The following is a 13,190-nucleotide window of genomic DNA, read 5'->3' on the forward strand; positions in this document are numbered from 1 at the left end:
GGATTAGATGAATCAATGGATGGATGAGGCGGCATTTAATCGGGTCGGGGATGTCTTTGAGGAAGGCAGATGTTGGATAGAGGGACAGGTAGACACGTAGACAAGTGACAGACAGATGACAGACAGATAGACACGGCGAACGTGGAGAAGAACGGAAGGAAGGCAGGAAGGATGCTCGATCATGCATGTATGTACCAAGGTTTGTATGCAAAAATTTTGCTTGCTTGCATGGCATGTCATATGTACAGTTGGGCAAGCGGGTTACTAATTAGATGAGATTCTGGGGGAACGCCGATGCGGTGTTTGTATATCCTGTACTTGGGCTCACTCTCGTCCACAGCGAAATCTTGCAAGCGGCAGGGACAGGCATGCAATACTTTCTTTCGAAGCTTCCCTCCTGCTGGATTCTCGAGCGAGATCCGCCCGTGCTGACTTCTGGTGGGTTCCTTGGGCAGGGCCAGGTTCCAAGACGGCGCTGGAATCCCGAGGGCGGGTGACACCGCAGCAAGGAGTCAATATTGGAAACATAATACGCGCAAGTTGCAGATTCCTGGTATTAGTGGTGTTTGTTGAAGAGATCGGGCTGCGATCTGGTGTGGATCTCGATGTGGGTGTGGAATGAATGAGTGCATCCATGGCGTGTGTTTGCATGGGCGTCGCGCGCTGCTGGGTCTCTCTCTCTCTCTCTATCTCGCTGGTCCACTCCTCTGCATGATGACCAACTATGAGCACCACTGGGCCTGGCACTGGCACCACCACATGAACGGATGTTATTTGTGAGAATGTGGTCTAGTCGCTTTGGTGTTAGGCTCAGGGCAGTCGATTTAGAGTTGCTGATCATGGCTGGCGAGGCGCTGGCTGATTCATTGCTTTGACGGGCGCCAAACTATGCTTCCCCTCGCAGCATTAGGGCCTTCTTGCATCCCTCCGCTCTACTACCACCCCCCCCTCCCCCTACATTCTCTACCCCTTGCCTCGCGTCCCTCGGAAACATCAGGGTGGCCCCTGTTCGAGCCTGTGTGGGGAGCATCGCTCACCCTTGTAAAGAATGTTTTCGCGGTTTCCATCAAACACTGACCTGGCGAATCTTCTTGGCGACCACTTTCGTCCTTCTTTCCGTACCGTTTCTATCCTCGGCTCGAGACCCATGTGGTGCATCGTCTTGTCCGTCTAACCGCTATCGGAAGAATGCAGTCCATTTCTTGCTTCATCGGGCAGTCATATGGAAGACCGTGGAGAAAACTTTGCAAGAGGTGCATAGTAATAACCAGGTCCCAAATCTCACATTTCCAGGGTGTGTACATCATGTCGTGTTCTTGTCGGCTAAAGGCTGACCATCTCGTCATTTTCGACTTCGATGTCGCTTTCACATTGAGTTTATGCGAGTCACGGAATCTCTTCAAACAATAGCCAAGCCACAGTCGGTAACCGGGTAATCTATTCAGATCGGTACTCTTTGTCTAAACAGGGACGCCCTCCTAGGAACTTGCTAATCACCTCCACACAACATTTGCATACCCGGTTTCAGCGTAGACCACGAATGCTAGACAGCAAGGCTACATATTCTCCAAATTGCGGACTGAAGCTTTGATAATAGGCTGAGTCTAGGGATGTCAAGAAAACATGACCTGTCAGTAGCTGCAAGTGATCGGCCAAACATTTTAGCGATTCTTCGGTGATATCTGGCAAAGAGTGGACTAGTGATACCAGGTTGCGCTTGTTGTAGTTCAAATCATCAAGCTGATGCGAGATTCCCATCTCCATCCAGGCTGAATAGGTTTGCTCAAAGACGACTGTCAGATCTGCATATGCCATGTACCGCTGGTCAGGAATATAGCCGGGATTGTGCACTGCTGCTTTGTGAGCACTCAAACCACGCAGTCGATTCTCAAGCGCGCATTTTCAATCTGCACATGCGACAGCGTGCTGGTGGTACATGCTGACCCACGAAGCCTGTGAAATAGATTGACTGACCAACAAAACTCTCTCCGAAGCCGTCTGACTCTTGTACGGCAGTAGAGACAGCTTGCATGTACGCATCGGCGTTTGCATCGTAGTGAGTAGGTGTCTCGTCGAAAAAGACGCCGTCCATGGTCATGTTCGCACTCTTCTCCGCCCAGGCGGCGTACATGGCAATCTCAGCCAGAGTGAGATCCAGGGCTTTGCTTCCATAGTCGGTGGCGACGTAGCCTAGAGTCCGAACGTTGTCAAACTCATTCAACTTTGGAATCTCTCGTGTATAGTTCGCGTCTGGTAGCGCGCTGCTGCCAGGACCCTAGATTGGCTGACTTAAGTAACATTACAGAGGTGCATTGGGGCCGCGGCCCACACACACAGGGGGGAGGGGGTGCCGCACTCACGGAATGAGGGTTGACCACCACGGTAAAATCCAGGTCAGGATACTGCCAGGCGCTGCGTACCATATATCGTCAGTGTCATCCGCCCAAACAATAGCCTGAAGCTGGAGGGTAGATTGAAACCATACGCTTGGTACAACTGGTCCCACGCTCCGGGGTTGGGATAAATGTATAGCGGAACAAAAACAGATGGAGGAGGCGCCATGATGACCAGCGACCGGCCGCAAAGTAACCATTCGAAGTCAGTGATGTCTTTGGCGGCAGTGATAGACACTCACTTACTACCTAGTGATGTACGAGTAAGAAATGCAAAGTCTGACCGGATAATTGATGTCGGACTAGACCGAAGTGGGACCGACCAGTTAAAGCGAGGGCGCGTGCGCCGTTTCAAGATATCGTTCAGCACGAAAGGGGCTAATACGTGCTATAGACCACCTTTCAAGCGGGTACCGTTCAACGCGAGGTAAAAAGTAGCAACTCTGTTGATTGATCCAGAATCTAGATGCTGATATTCAGCTTATAACCGGGTCGATTCGAAGGCAGCTAGGATTGTCGGATCAGCTATTCTGCCAGACTATTCTGGGATGGAGGTTCCGAGTTACAAATTGTTTTTTAATTCAAACGGAACGTGAAGCGCAGATGCCAAGTAAATAAAGCCACAAGAATAATAGCCCAGTCGGCCTGTGACCTGTGACTAGGGGGGAGGGGGGCTCTAGTCAGTGAATGCTTGCGAGCCCCCTGGTGGAGAGGGTCGAATTCCAGTCCAGCCAGGACTGTTTTGACAGCCTGCCACAATTCCATTCCATCGCCTACCTACTTGATGGTCCATGCAACATCCGATGCAAGCACGCTATTACCGCGCGAACGACAGAATCCAAACCGTGAATACTCTTGCTGCGGAGCGATGCGGCAAGAATATTGAATGCTCGCTCTGACGCTGCCACTGTGCCTGTTCCCGTCCGGGTGCCTGTGCGTTGGTACAACATCACACTTTTTAGTTATATATATATATATATATATATATATATAGCCTGTCCTCATCCGCACTACCTTTGCCTACATCAGCCCATATACAGAACATCGTTCCTCCAACCTCTATCTTGCAACCGTAAATCCTTGCATTCTCTCGGGGTCCCAGCAATATCAGTCTTTTCCATACCTTTCGCCATATTCTCTACGGCCGATAGCCTCAAGAATTTCCTGGTCGTCCTATTAATGGCTACCTACACCTTGTCCGGTGCATCGTCTCCGGCTCGATCGCTATCCTCTTTGTCCATTTCCAGTGACGGAGACGTCGGCACACCAGATACTCAACGGTCTGTGATTTTTGATGAAGACGACGCGATCACTGACCCTCTCGATGTCGAGACTGATAACCGGAATTATATTTTGGTCGTTGGAGGACTTGGATACATAGGATCCCATACCACCCTCGAGCTTCTCAAGGCCAACTATAACGTCATCGTAGTCGACGACTTGAGCAACTCATATCGCGATGTACTGGACCGGGTTTCACATTTGGCTTCTGTCCACTTCAAGGCCTGCGGGTTACCAATGCCAGCACTCAGATTTCACAATTCCGACTACCGCGCTCCGACAATGCGTGCTCTTCTCTCGAGTTATGGATCGTATATGGTAGCCGATAACTCTAGCGGAGAGCAGACATTGAAGCAGGTGTCAAGAATCACTGGCGTTATCCACTTCGCAGCTTTCAAATCCGTCGAGGAGAGTATCCAGAAGCCCCTGGCGTATTACATGAACAATGTGTGCGGCATGGTTGACTTCCTTGCTCTTCTACAGGAGTTCGGTATCCAAAACTTCGTCTTTTCCTCTTCAGCAACTGTGTACGGCGAGGCCGCAAATAGGGGAGTACCGCTAAAGGAAGAGCACATGGTCTTGCATACCGAAACCTATCTCAACGACTCCGGTTTCGAACAGACTCAAAGCCCCGGGTCCATGGGGTTGACTTCGCCTTACGGACGGTCCAAGTATATGTGCGAAGCAATCCTGGCAGATATTGCCAAAGCTGATCCTTCGTGGAAAATCACAGCTCTGCGATATTTCAACCCTGTTGGGTGTCACAGCTCCGGGCTTCTGGGCGAAGACCCACGACAAAAGCCAACCAATTTGATTCCAGTCGTAGCAACTGTTCTTACTGGTCAGAGACCCGTTCTGAGCGTCTTTGGAACTGACTGGGAGACCTCAGACGGTACTGCTGTTCGGGACTTCATCCACGTGCAAGACCTCGCACGAGGGCACATCGCCGCATTGGCCGCTTCTGCGAATGGTGTAGTGAAAGAACCATACAGAGCCTACAACCTGGGAACAGGACATGGCCACAGCGTCCGAGAGGTTGTTGCTAGCCTTGAGAACGCATCCAGTCGACATATTCCCGTGCAAGAAGTTGGCCGCCGGGCGGGTGACGTTGGCTCATGTGTTGCTCGAGTTGACAGAGCTGAGCGTGAGCTCAGCTGGAAGGCCGAAAAGACTCTTGCGGACTGTGCGGTCGATGTCTGGAACTTCACAAAGGGTCGTTGTGAGAAGCCGGTTATCCTACGGACGGATTCCGGCATCGCGATGAAATAATCACCTTTATCTCTTCTTTGTGTTTCTATCTTCTATCTCTTCTTTTCTGTCTTGCGAGCATATGCATTGAGTGCCGATCAAAAGGACTAGCATTATTGAGCATTTCTAGCGGGCGTTCAGCAATATTCTGGAACTTTCGCTCTTGTTTTGAACAAATGATGTATTAGAGATTTGATTCTCACACAGAGACGACATAATAGACATTTAGGCTAGCGTGCCCTCCATATGAGAACCCTGGAATAAAGAATTCCACACTTGTCGTTGTTCTTATCAGCGTGAAAGTGCGTTGCCTTACAAGTTCGAGACCAGCATCAGATCCGCTGTTAGCAGTCTGCTACCACGTCAGACCTGGATGGATACCCGATCAAAGGTCTCGGTATTGCGTTCATTATCGTCGGTCAGGCGCGGTCATGCTTCCCCTGTATTCTAGCTGGCGTTACTAGTCGCTGCTATGGAGGCTTGAAGACTCCACAAACATTTCGATTGACCATTCTCCCGGCTATAGTGAACGGGTGGGCTGACAGTACGGATGCGAGATTCTGGATGCTGGATTCTGGATGCTGGATTCTGGATGCTGGAACACCACCTGGTAGGGTATAACGCTTATCTAGGCTACTGAGAGGTAGGTTGTGTAGATTTGAGGCTCACGATAAACTCCTCGACCCTATAGAGGAGTATGCAAGAATCAGTCGAAGCGAGGGTATCGAGACTGTGAAATTCAACCTGAACTACAGCTATGTCGCAAAGTCTCATCTGAGATGGTCGAACATGGCGTGCCAGCTACGACATATATGGCTTACCACTCAGGACCGCGATATAGTCCTGAACATTGTGGTGTACCCACACAGCTGCTGGGCCCACGGTCAGTTGGCTTTTCTGGCGAGCTATTATAGCACACTTAAGACTTTCTATGTACGACAGTAGTGATACAGGCACAAAGATCCGATGGTCGTGTGGAGGGGATGACAGAACCGTGACTCAATCTACCTTAGTCATTATTTACTAATATAATCCACTACTTTCCGTACCCAAACGCTTGGTATTCCTTCTGCAAGATCTATTACTCGGCGGGCCTACGGTTCGAGACTTCGAGCTGCACTTAATGGAATTAAAATGTAGTCTAGATGTCCGATACATGATGGAAATGGAAAAAGGGTTGGGCAGAGGTTTGGGCAAGTCGAGCCAAATGCTTCCATTCTCCATCCATTCACGTGGTAGCACAATTGTTTCAAATAACTTCTGTCCTCCCTTACCGCTCGTCTGCGTCTTTCTTCTTATACTGCAACAAGCTTTTATCTCATTCTCACCAAACCTCCATCGGTTCCCGTCTCCTGTCAATCCAGAACCTTTCAACATTGCAAAGCATACCCCCTGTACTAAGCCTTGTATGTGTCGTGCCGACCACCGTCCGTGCCATGGACACCGACCTCTCCACTCAGAACGATGAGATCGTCTTCAGTTCTACCGCTTCGTGGTCCTGGGATGGAAACAATGACGAGCACGATTCTTTGTCAAACAACGGGCTCGCAAACCAATATCTACCTGATGGGCAGTCGTCGAAGACCAGGAATAGCGGCCCTAGTCCACCGGCGGCCAATAGGGCTTCCGTATCAGTGGCTTGTGTTTCTTGCCGAAGCCGCCATCTAAAATGTGATGGTATGTAGGACCGAATTGTGAGAGAAATAATGTATCTAATCTATTCCCAGGTGGAAGCAGATGCTCTCGATGCAAAGCAGATGGAACCGAATGTTCATATGTGAAATCTCGCCGTGGTTGGAAAGGCCCGCGGCGATCCAGGCTACAACATCAACCGAACAACACTGGTGAGTAGGGCAGGCCTAGGGAACGCTCTGTTCTCCCAGTCGTCTACACTGCATTGCCGTAGGTTCCCTGACTTTTATCTTTATGTAGGTCTTGTGTCGCCGAATCCTTCGATCTCTAGGCAACTGCCTGCAGCTAGCGAATATGCTCTTGTGGCTTCACCCTCCTCAACTCTTCTGGGCATCACAGCATTGTCAGGTAGGGAGCTTGTCTCTGTGAATGGCCTCAGAACATCTGAATCTCCCTCAACTTCGGAACAAGTCATTCCATTCTGCCACCACAAGGCCACTTTGGATGAGCATTTATCGCGGCCGGCCATCAAGCAGTACTACGACACCTTCGCTCCAGCTCATCCAATTTTACCACATCGGGAGCTGACAGCCGAGCTCATACAGAGACATGGGCTGAAACACTTGGAGGTAGCAATGCAATACGTTGCTTGTCGTTACGTGTTTCCATCTGAGAGCGAAAAGCTCAAGAACGAGCTAGGACTGTTGTTCTCCAATGGAGATCCACCTCGTGATGGCTTCACGGTGCAAACTCTTATTTTATTTGCAATAGGCTTGCATGCCAACGATGAGCCGGCTCGTGCACTGGAGGCGCTGGACATGGCGATCTCAATTGCGATAGAAATTGAGATGAACTACGCTCGATTTTCGACAAGCGCAGGTGATGGGGACAGGGTTCTCGAGGAGAGTTGGAGGAGGACCTGGTGGCAACTCTTCGTTCTAGATGCATTCTTTGCTGGAATCAACAAGAAATCAGACTTCAGATTGCGAATCGTCGAGACGGATGTGCCGTTGCCATGCGAGGAGAAAGAGTTTACTTCTTGCGTGAGTAGACTTTCTCCACTCTGGATCTGTCCATACCCCCAACACGTCTGTCGTTTTCCTAAGTGTCCGTCAATTCGATTATATGTGATAGCTGCCACTATACCAGACGCCATGCGACTTGGATTTTATGGATGTCCAGGCGAACCAATACTGACTGTAATACCAGCGTATACCTCCAGGCCATACCGTGGACTCATTTGAGTCTGACATTTTTTCGAATACCGACAAATGCTTCTCTTCCTTCGCCTACATGGTTCACGCAGCAAAGATCCTTGGTTCTGTACTACAGATCGATCCAAGCGGCGCAACAGACAAAGTAGTGAATCAAGTTGACACTGCGCTTTCTGCATGGATGCTCAATCTTCCATGCTCTAAACGAGAGGTAATGTCCAGAAGTGAAACTGTGGATGAGGTACTCCTCCAGGCTCAGATGATTATTGCCTGGTGAGCAAGCCCTAGCCCCTAGCCTTCACTACACCAGCACTGACACATGATAGCGCAAACATAATGCTTCACCGTCCCCGTTCCGCCCTCGAAGTCGACCCGGTCGGCGATATTAAAACATGTGTAACTCCTGGTGAGTTTGTGGGCACGACACAAGCACGGGAGGTCCACACCGTGAAGGCCATAAAGGCGGCCGAAGACATATCCGACTTGATGAAACTGCCTTCACCACTGAACAAACGTTCTCCTTTCTTCACTTGTGCTGTCGTCATGGCGTCGGTAGTCCACCTCTCGTACTGGTCCTTCATAGTACCGGATGGTGAAGATCTGCCTATCAAAGATCTGATTCGACTAGACACAGGAGCCTTACGACACCTCTCTGAAATATGGCCGATAGCTGGTACCTGTCTTGGTCAGGTGAAGGGAGTTGCTCAAGAGATGTTTGCCTCGAAGAAAGCTATCAGTTTGCATACCTGGAAGAACATGCACGGCGAATTCCAGCATATGATAGATGAGACTGTCAGCAGGTAATATTGGTGTAATATTGCTTTAACTTTCAAGATGTTGTTAGTTTCTAGCAATGGGTATCAACATCGACTCAGTAGATAATACCGAATCTACAATCACATTTGCCTTGAATAGATCAAGATACTGTTATCACTATCTAGGAAGATGTGTCGTATTGTAGCAGCCTTTGCGTATATAACATCCAATGTTGAACTGCGCTCATTCCGTGATATACATTGAGGAGTCGCTTTACAGTCAATGGCCTGGATTTCGACTGCAAGGTTACTGTACGGATGTCTGGTCTTGCACAGCCCTTTTTTGCCCGAATGACTGCGTGTGTAACAACGCCCACACCAATTGTTGACGCCCATACAGCGTACTTTCATGTCAGGCAAGCATTCTCCCCTCATGAAGCCATGCGAATATGGAGTTCGTGTCTCAATTGTCCCACTACATGGCTAATGCGCCCCACGTGGCCTTCCATTGTGTTGTCTTCCTGCCGCTCCTCAGAGTGGTCTTCTAAGTGGTTCCAGCGTGGCCCATTCCCATTCTCATTTCGGAGTACAGCGCACTCGCGGCCAGTTTCACCCTCAGGGCAAGACCTTATGCAGTGCTCCAATATGCACATAGTAATCTAAGCGACTGGAGGCACAGGGCTTATGCGTCGCCATCTTGAACCTTTTGTATCTTGCGATATTCCTCTTCGAGTGCCTTTGACATGGCAAAATCGGCCGTACGCTCCCGTTTCAGACGTTGTTGTTCTAGATCACGGATGACACCTGCATGCATAGCCTGTTCATGTTAATGTTACCCTAATTGACCAAGGGTGCGGCGTCGAATTGCAGTATATTCGGACGTGATAACTGAAATGCGAAAGACGTACAGCTTTATCGTTCGTCTGAGCTTGGTGAACGAACACAACTATCCCGATTGCGCTCAGAGAGGTCAAAGCAAGTGTAACTTTGGATGCGGTTGACATTTTCGGTGCTTGTTGTTGGTAGGAAAAATGTTGCTACCTTGAGGGCATCAAGTCGGTGGTCGCTAGGAGCTTGGACCTTCCATCTGATAGCCAAGCTCTTACAGCGAGCACCCGCCGCAACGAACATCCACTTGGAGCCCACGTCAACGACAACGGCGTTTTTCTAGCAAGAGACCAGATATCACGAACAAGCAAATATGGTACGATGGTTTTCCAACCAGTGAACGCATGTGCTGACGCTCTACGAGTCCGCTCAACAGTCTGTCGGGATTCAAACACTACTTGATGTGAGACGCTCCGCTCAGCAGGCTGTCTGTTAGAGACTGACGTGTTCCTAGGCCGAACGAGAGGCGCAGAAGATAGTCCAAAAAGGTGCGTACACTGTATAAAGCCACTGTGCGGTTTCAATGCTAATATTGCTCAGCCAGAGAGTGTACGTAGCCCATTGCCGCTCCAGGGTAATTAGTTAATACATACAGACCGAACAAAGCGGGTCAAGGATGCACGAAGTGAAGCACAGAAGGAGATAGATGAATACAAGAACCAGAAGGAAGAAGAGTTCAAGAAGTTCGAGAAGGAGGTAGGGCACCAAGAGCATCGTGCGGAAAGGCCATGACTGATATCAATTTAGCACTCAAGCGGAAACGAGAAGGCTGAGGAGGATGCTAAAAAGGACACCGATGGCAAAGTGAAAGAGATCGAGGCGATTGGCAAAAAGAGCGGAGGGAGCGTCGTTGACCAGCTACTAAAATGCGTGACGGAACCACAACCTGAAGCCCCTGCTTCATGATTGCTCATGACCAGAGACATATCAGGTTCGCTCTTCATCAAAGAATAGACTCGTTTACTTCGGAATAGCTACCACAGTTGATATTGCATCTCTTACTCTGAGGATCACTCACTGCGATGTAAAGCTTGTCACCCAGACCTCACTTTGTACTCAAGTTGTCGTCAGCATTCCTATCTCACTCAGTCGCTCCCCAGGTGTACAATATAGAACTGGACTTTACGGCATTTGAACCATTACCCACACAATGAATGGCCTTCTGGTGACAGGAGGCAAAAATAAGGCTACTTGGTGTACATCTCTGTACACCCAGGTATAAATGAGAACGAGCCGCCTCTTCCCGCCACTCATGTGGCTCAAGTGCCTGCGAGAAGTAGAGATTCTTCGGGCCAAGGTAACGGTCCAGGCGGCGGGTAAATTTTAGGGGGGCCCTACTCTTAGCCGCGCGCTATTACGTAACTCTATATAAGATAGCTACTAGAAGAATAGGGGGAATTTCTCGGTTCTACTAAAATATAGAGTTAATAAACTTATAATATATAACTAGGGTCTAGTACTAGAAAAGATAACTAACCTTATAAACTTAGTAATAGTAGTATATATAGCTATACTTATTAGTAAAACCGTGATAAACGTAGAGAGTAATACTATACCTATATTCTATTCTAGAACTATTACCCTACCTATAAACGATAGTCTACCCTCTATTAGAAATTATATAGTAGTAGTATTAAAGAAGCTTTAAAACTATAAAGTAATAGTTCTAGTAATAGTTCTAGTAATAGTCCTATAGTCTCTATATATATTTATAGGCGTGCCGTAGGCCAATTTTTTTTTTAGATATATATATAATATTATTTTAGAAATCTTAAGATTCATAGAGAGAAATATTAGAATTATTACTTAAGTATATACTTATCTATAGTCTAAATTATATAAAATAGAGAAGAAAGAAAGGATAATTTAAGAGATAGATAAATAGTTATAATAGTAATTTAAATATTATTATATATATATAGATTAAGATATACTTCTACCTAGGTATACTCTAGAAGTAGATATTATATTTAATTTCTAGTTATTATTAGGAAGATTATATAGTTTTCTTAGAAAGAACGGTACTTTTAGAGATATAAACTTAACCTATTAATTTAGAAACCTTAAGAATAATCGTTAATTAAGTTAGAATTAATACTTAGATATATAGTATATATTCTAAGGAACTAGTATACTATTTAGCTTCATGTATTTACTAGTAATACTTTAGAGTATTCTTAGTATTAATAATAGTCTTAAAGATCTAGATAGATATTATTATATCTAAAATATTAAGGATAGTTATATAATAGGTTAGATTTACTACTTAAGTATATATAATCTATAGTCTAGATTATATATAAAAGAGAGTAAAGGAAAAAGAAAGATTTATAAGAGATAGATAAAAGAATATAATAGTAATTCTATTAATATTATATATATATATTAATATACTTTCTAACTAGTTGTCCTAAGGGAGTGGCGTTTCCTTTAGTTTTTAGTATTTACTAGTAATATTATAGGATCTTTTTATAATTACCGACTTTAAACTCTTTCTATATAAGAATATCTCGTTAAACCTAGGTATTTAACTAGTATATACTACTCTTACCTCCGCTATATCTTTATTATTATACTTATATTAAATTTTCCTTACTTTATTAAGAGATTTAATCTAGTTTATTAGTCTTTCTAAACTATATTTATCTAATATTATAAAGTCTTAGAGGAATAAGGTATTATTTTTATAGAGTATATAGATAGCTATTATAGTCTATTTAGTTAAATAATTAGTATACTTCTAGTAGAAAAAACGAGTTCTAATATACCTTCTATTTAGAGTATAACTTCTTAAATACCTCCTATATCTATAGGTTAATAGAATTATATAGCTATATCTAGTACTTTAGTAGTACTAGGACATCTTTTAGAAAGACTAAGGTTCTATAGTACTAGTCCTATATAAGTTAAGGAAGATCTAAGCTATACGCTCGTGCTATATCTACTAGCTATACTATATTAGTATTAGTAAATTAAATTATCTTCCCTTTTATTATAATTTTACGGCTAATACCCTTATTCTCTTATGAATCTTAGGGTATAGCTATCTAAGACTATATTACTAAGTCGTTAATAAAAGACGTAATATTATCTACTATATTCTACTTCTATCTTTATTTTAGTCTAGCTATAAGACTTATAATCTATTATACTACTTATTATTAAAACCGATTTACTTATATTAGATTATTAATATTTATATTAATCTAGAAAGAATATTACTTAGATATAGTAACCTCCATGTAAAGGAGTAATAGTAGTTACTAAATTTATTAAGGATTCTAGGTTTATACTAAGGTAGCTTTGGTTTAACCGAAGCCTAAGGGTTTATTAACATTAGGAAAGATACGGCGCTCCTAAGTACTTCTAAGTACTCTCTAAGTATTCTTTTATCCTATTATATTTATTAGGTAGATCTACTTACTATCTATTCTAACGGAACGGCTTTATATAATTTATACTAAGTATTCCGCTTATATTAAACGTCCCGTTTATTCTAAACGTACTAGTTATACTAAACGTCCCGTTTATACTAAACGTACTAGTTATACTAAACGTCCCGTTAGTACTAAACGTACTAGTTATACTAAACGTCCCGTTTATACTAAACGTACCGTTTATACTAACGGAATAATTAGTACTAGTTATTTTCTTAATACTAATTAGCTTACTAGTACTACTTATTTACTATATACTAATAACTCTTATAGAATAAATAGTATCTAGTATTTTAGCTTCTCTATCTACTCTATCTACTCTATCTACTCTATCTACTCTAT

General features: G+C 45.0%; 5 protein-coding genes across 5 annotated transcripts; 3 read left to right on the top strand and 2 right to left on the bottom strand.

Annotated features, from left to right (window-relative positions):
• Positions 1-1,296: 1,296 nt before the first annotated feature.
• Positions 1,297-2,963, bottom strand: EJ05DRAFT_510697 (uncharacterized protein). Its single transcript, XM_033748196.1, has 5 exons — positions 2,640-2,963; positions 2,486-2,589; positions 2,361-2,412; positions 1,975-2,275; positions 1,297-1,850 (listed from the first exon to the last, which is right to left on the bottom strand). The coding sequence occupies exons 2-5, from the start codon at positions 2,560-2,562 to the stop codon at positions 1,525-1,527; spliced, it is 756 nt and encodes a 251-aa protein (XP_033601270.1). The 5' UTR covers positions 2,563-2,589; positions 2,640-2,963; the 3' UTR covers positions 1,297-1,524.
• Positions 2,964-3,356: 393 nt separating this feature from the next.
• On the top strand, positions 3,357-5,836 carry EJ05DRAFT_531730 (UDP-glucose 4-epimerase; the record flags this gene model as incomplete). Its single annotated transcript, XM_033749043.1, has 2 exons — positions 3,357-4,893; positions 5,811-5,836. Exons 1-2 carry the CDS (start codon positions 3,573-3,575, stop codon positions 5,834-5,836), a joined length of 1,347 nt encoding a protein of 448 aa, XP_033601271.1. The 5' UTR covers positions 3,357-3,572.
• A 178-nt stretch (positions 5,837-6,014) lies between these two features.
• Positions 6,015-8,736, top strand: EJ05DRAFT_476127 (uncharacterized protein). The gene is made up of 5 exons (XM_033743956.1): positions 6,015-6,599; positions 6,650-6,766; positions 6,855-7,597; positions 7,764-8,041; positions 8,095-8,736. Exons 1-5 carry the CDS (start codon positions 6,359-6,361, stop codon positions 8,570-8,572), a joined length of 1,857 nt encoding a protein of 618 aa, XP_033601272.1. The 5' UTR covers positions 6,015-6,358; the 3' UTR covers positions 8,573-8,736.
• A 469-nt stretch (positions 8,737-9,205) lies between these two features.
• On the bottom strand, positions 9,206-9,527 carry EJ05DRAFT_500337 (uncharacterized protein; the record flags this gene model as incomplete). The annotated part of the gene is made up of 2 exons (XM_033746980.1): positions 9,206-9,340; positions 9,432-9,527. The coding sequence occupies 2 exons, from the start codon at positions 9,525-9,527 to the stop codon at positions 9,206-9,208; spliced, it is 231 nt and encodes a 76-aa protein (XP_033601273.1).
• Positions 9,528-9,669: 142 nt separating this feature from the next.
• Positions 9,670-10,797, top strand: EJ05DRAFT_476129 (V-type ATPase). Its single transcript, XM_033743957.1, has 6 exons — positions 9,670-9,727; positions 9,776-9,814; positions 9,866-9,899; positions 9,952-9,960; positions 10,007-10,107; positions 10,159-10,797. The coding sequence occupies exons 1-6, from the start codon at positions 9,725-9,727 to the stop codon at positions 10,315-10,317; spliced, it is 345 nt and encodes a 114-aa protein (XP_033601274.1). The 5' UTR covers positions 9,670-9,724; the 3' UTR covers positions 10,318-10,797.
• The last annotated feature ends 2,393 nt before the right edge of the window (positions 10,798-13,190 follow it).

Source organism: Pseudovirgaria hyperparasitica (genome assembly GCF_010093815.1).
Source record: "Pseudovirgaria hyperparasitica strain CBS 121739 unplaced genomic scaffold EJ05scaffold_7, whole genome shotgun sequence".
In the NCBI taxonomy this organism is placed as follows: domain Eukaryota; kingdom Fungi; phylum Ascomycota; class Dothideomycetes; order Acrospermales; family Acrospermaceae; genus Pseudovirgaria; species Pseudovirgaria hyperparasitica.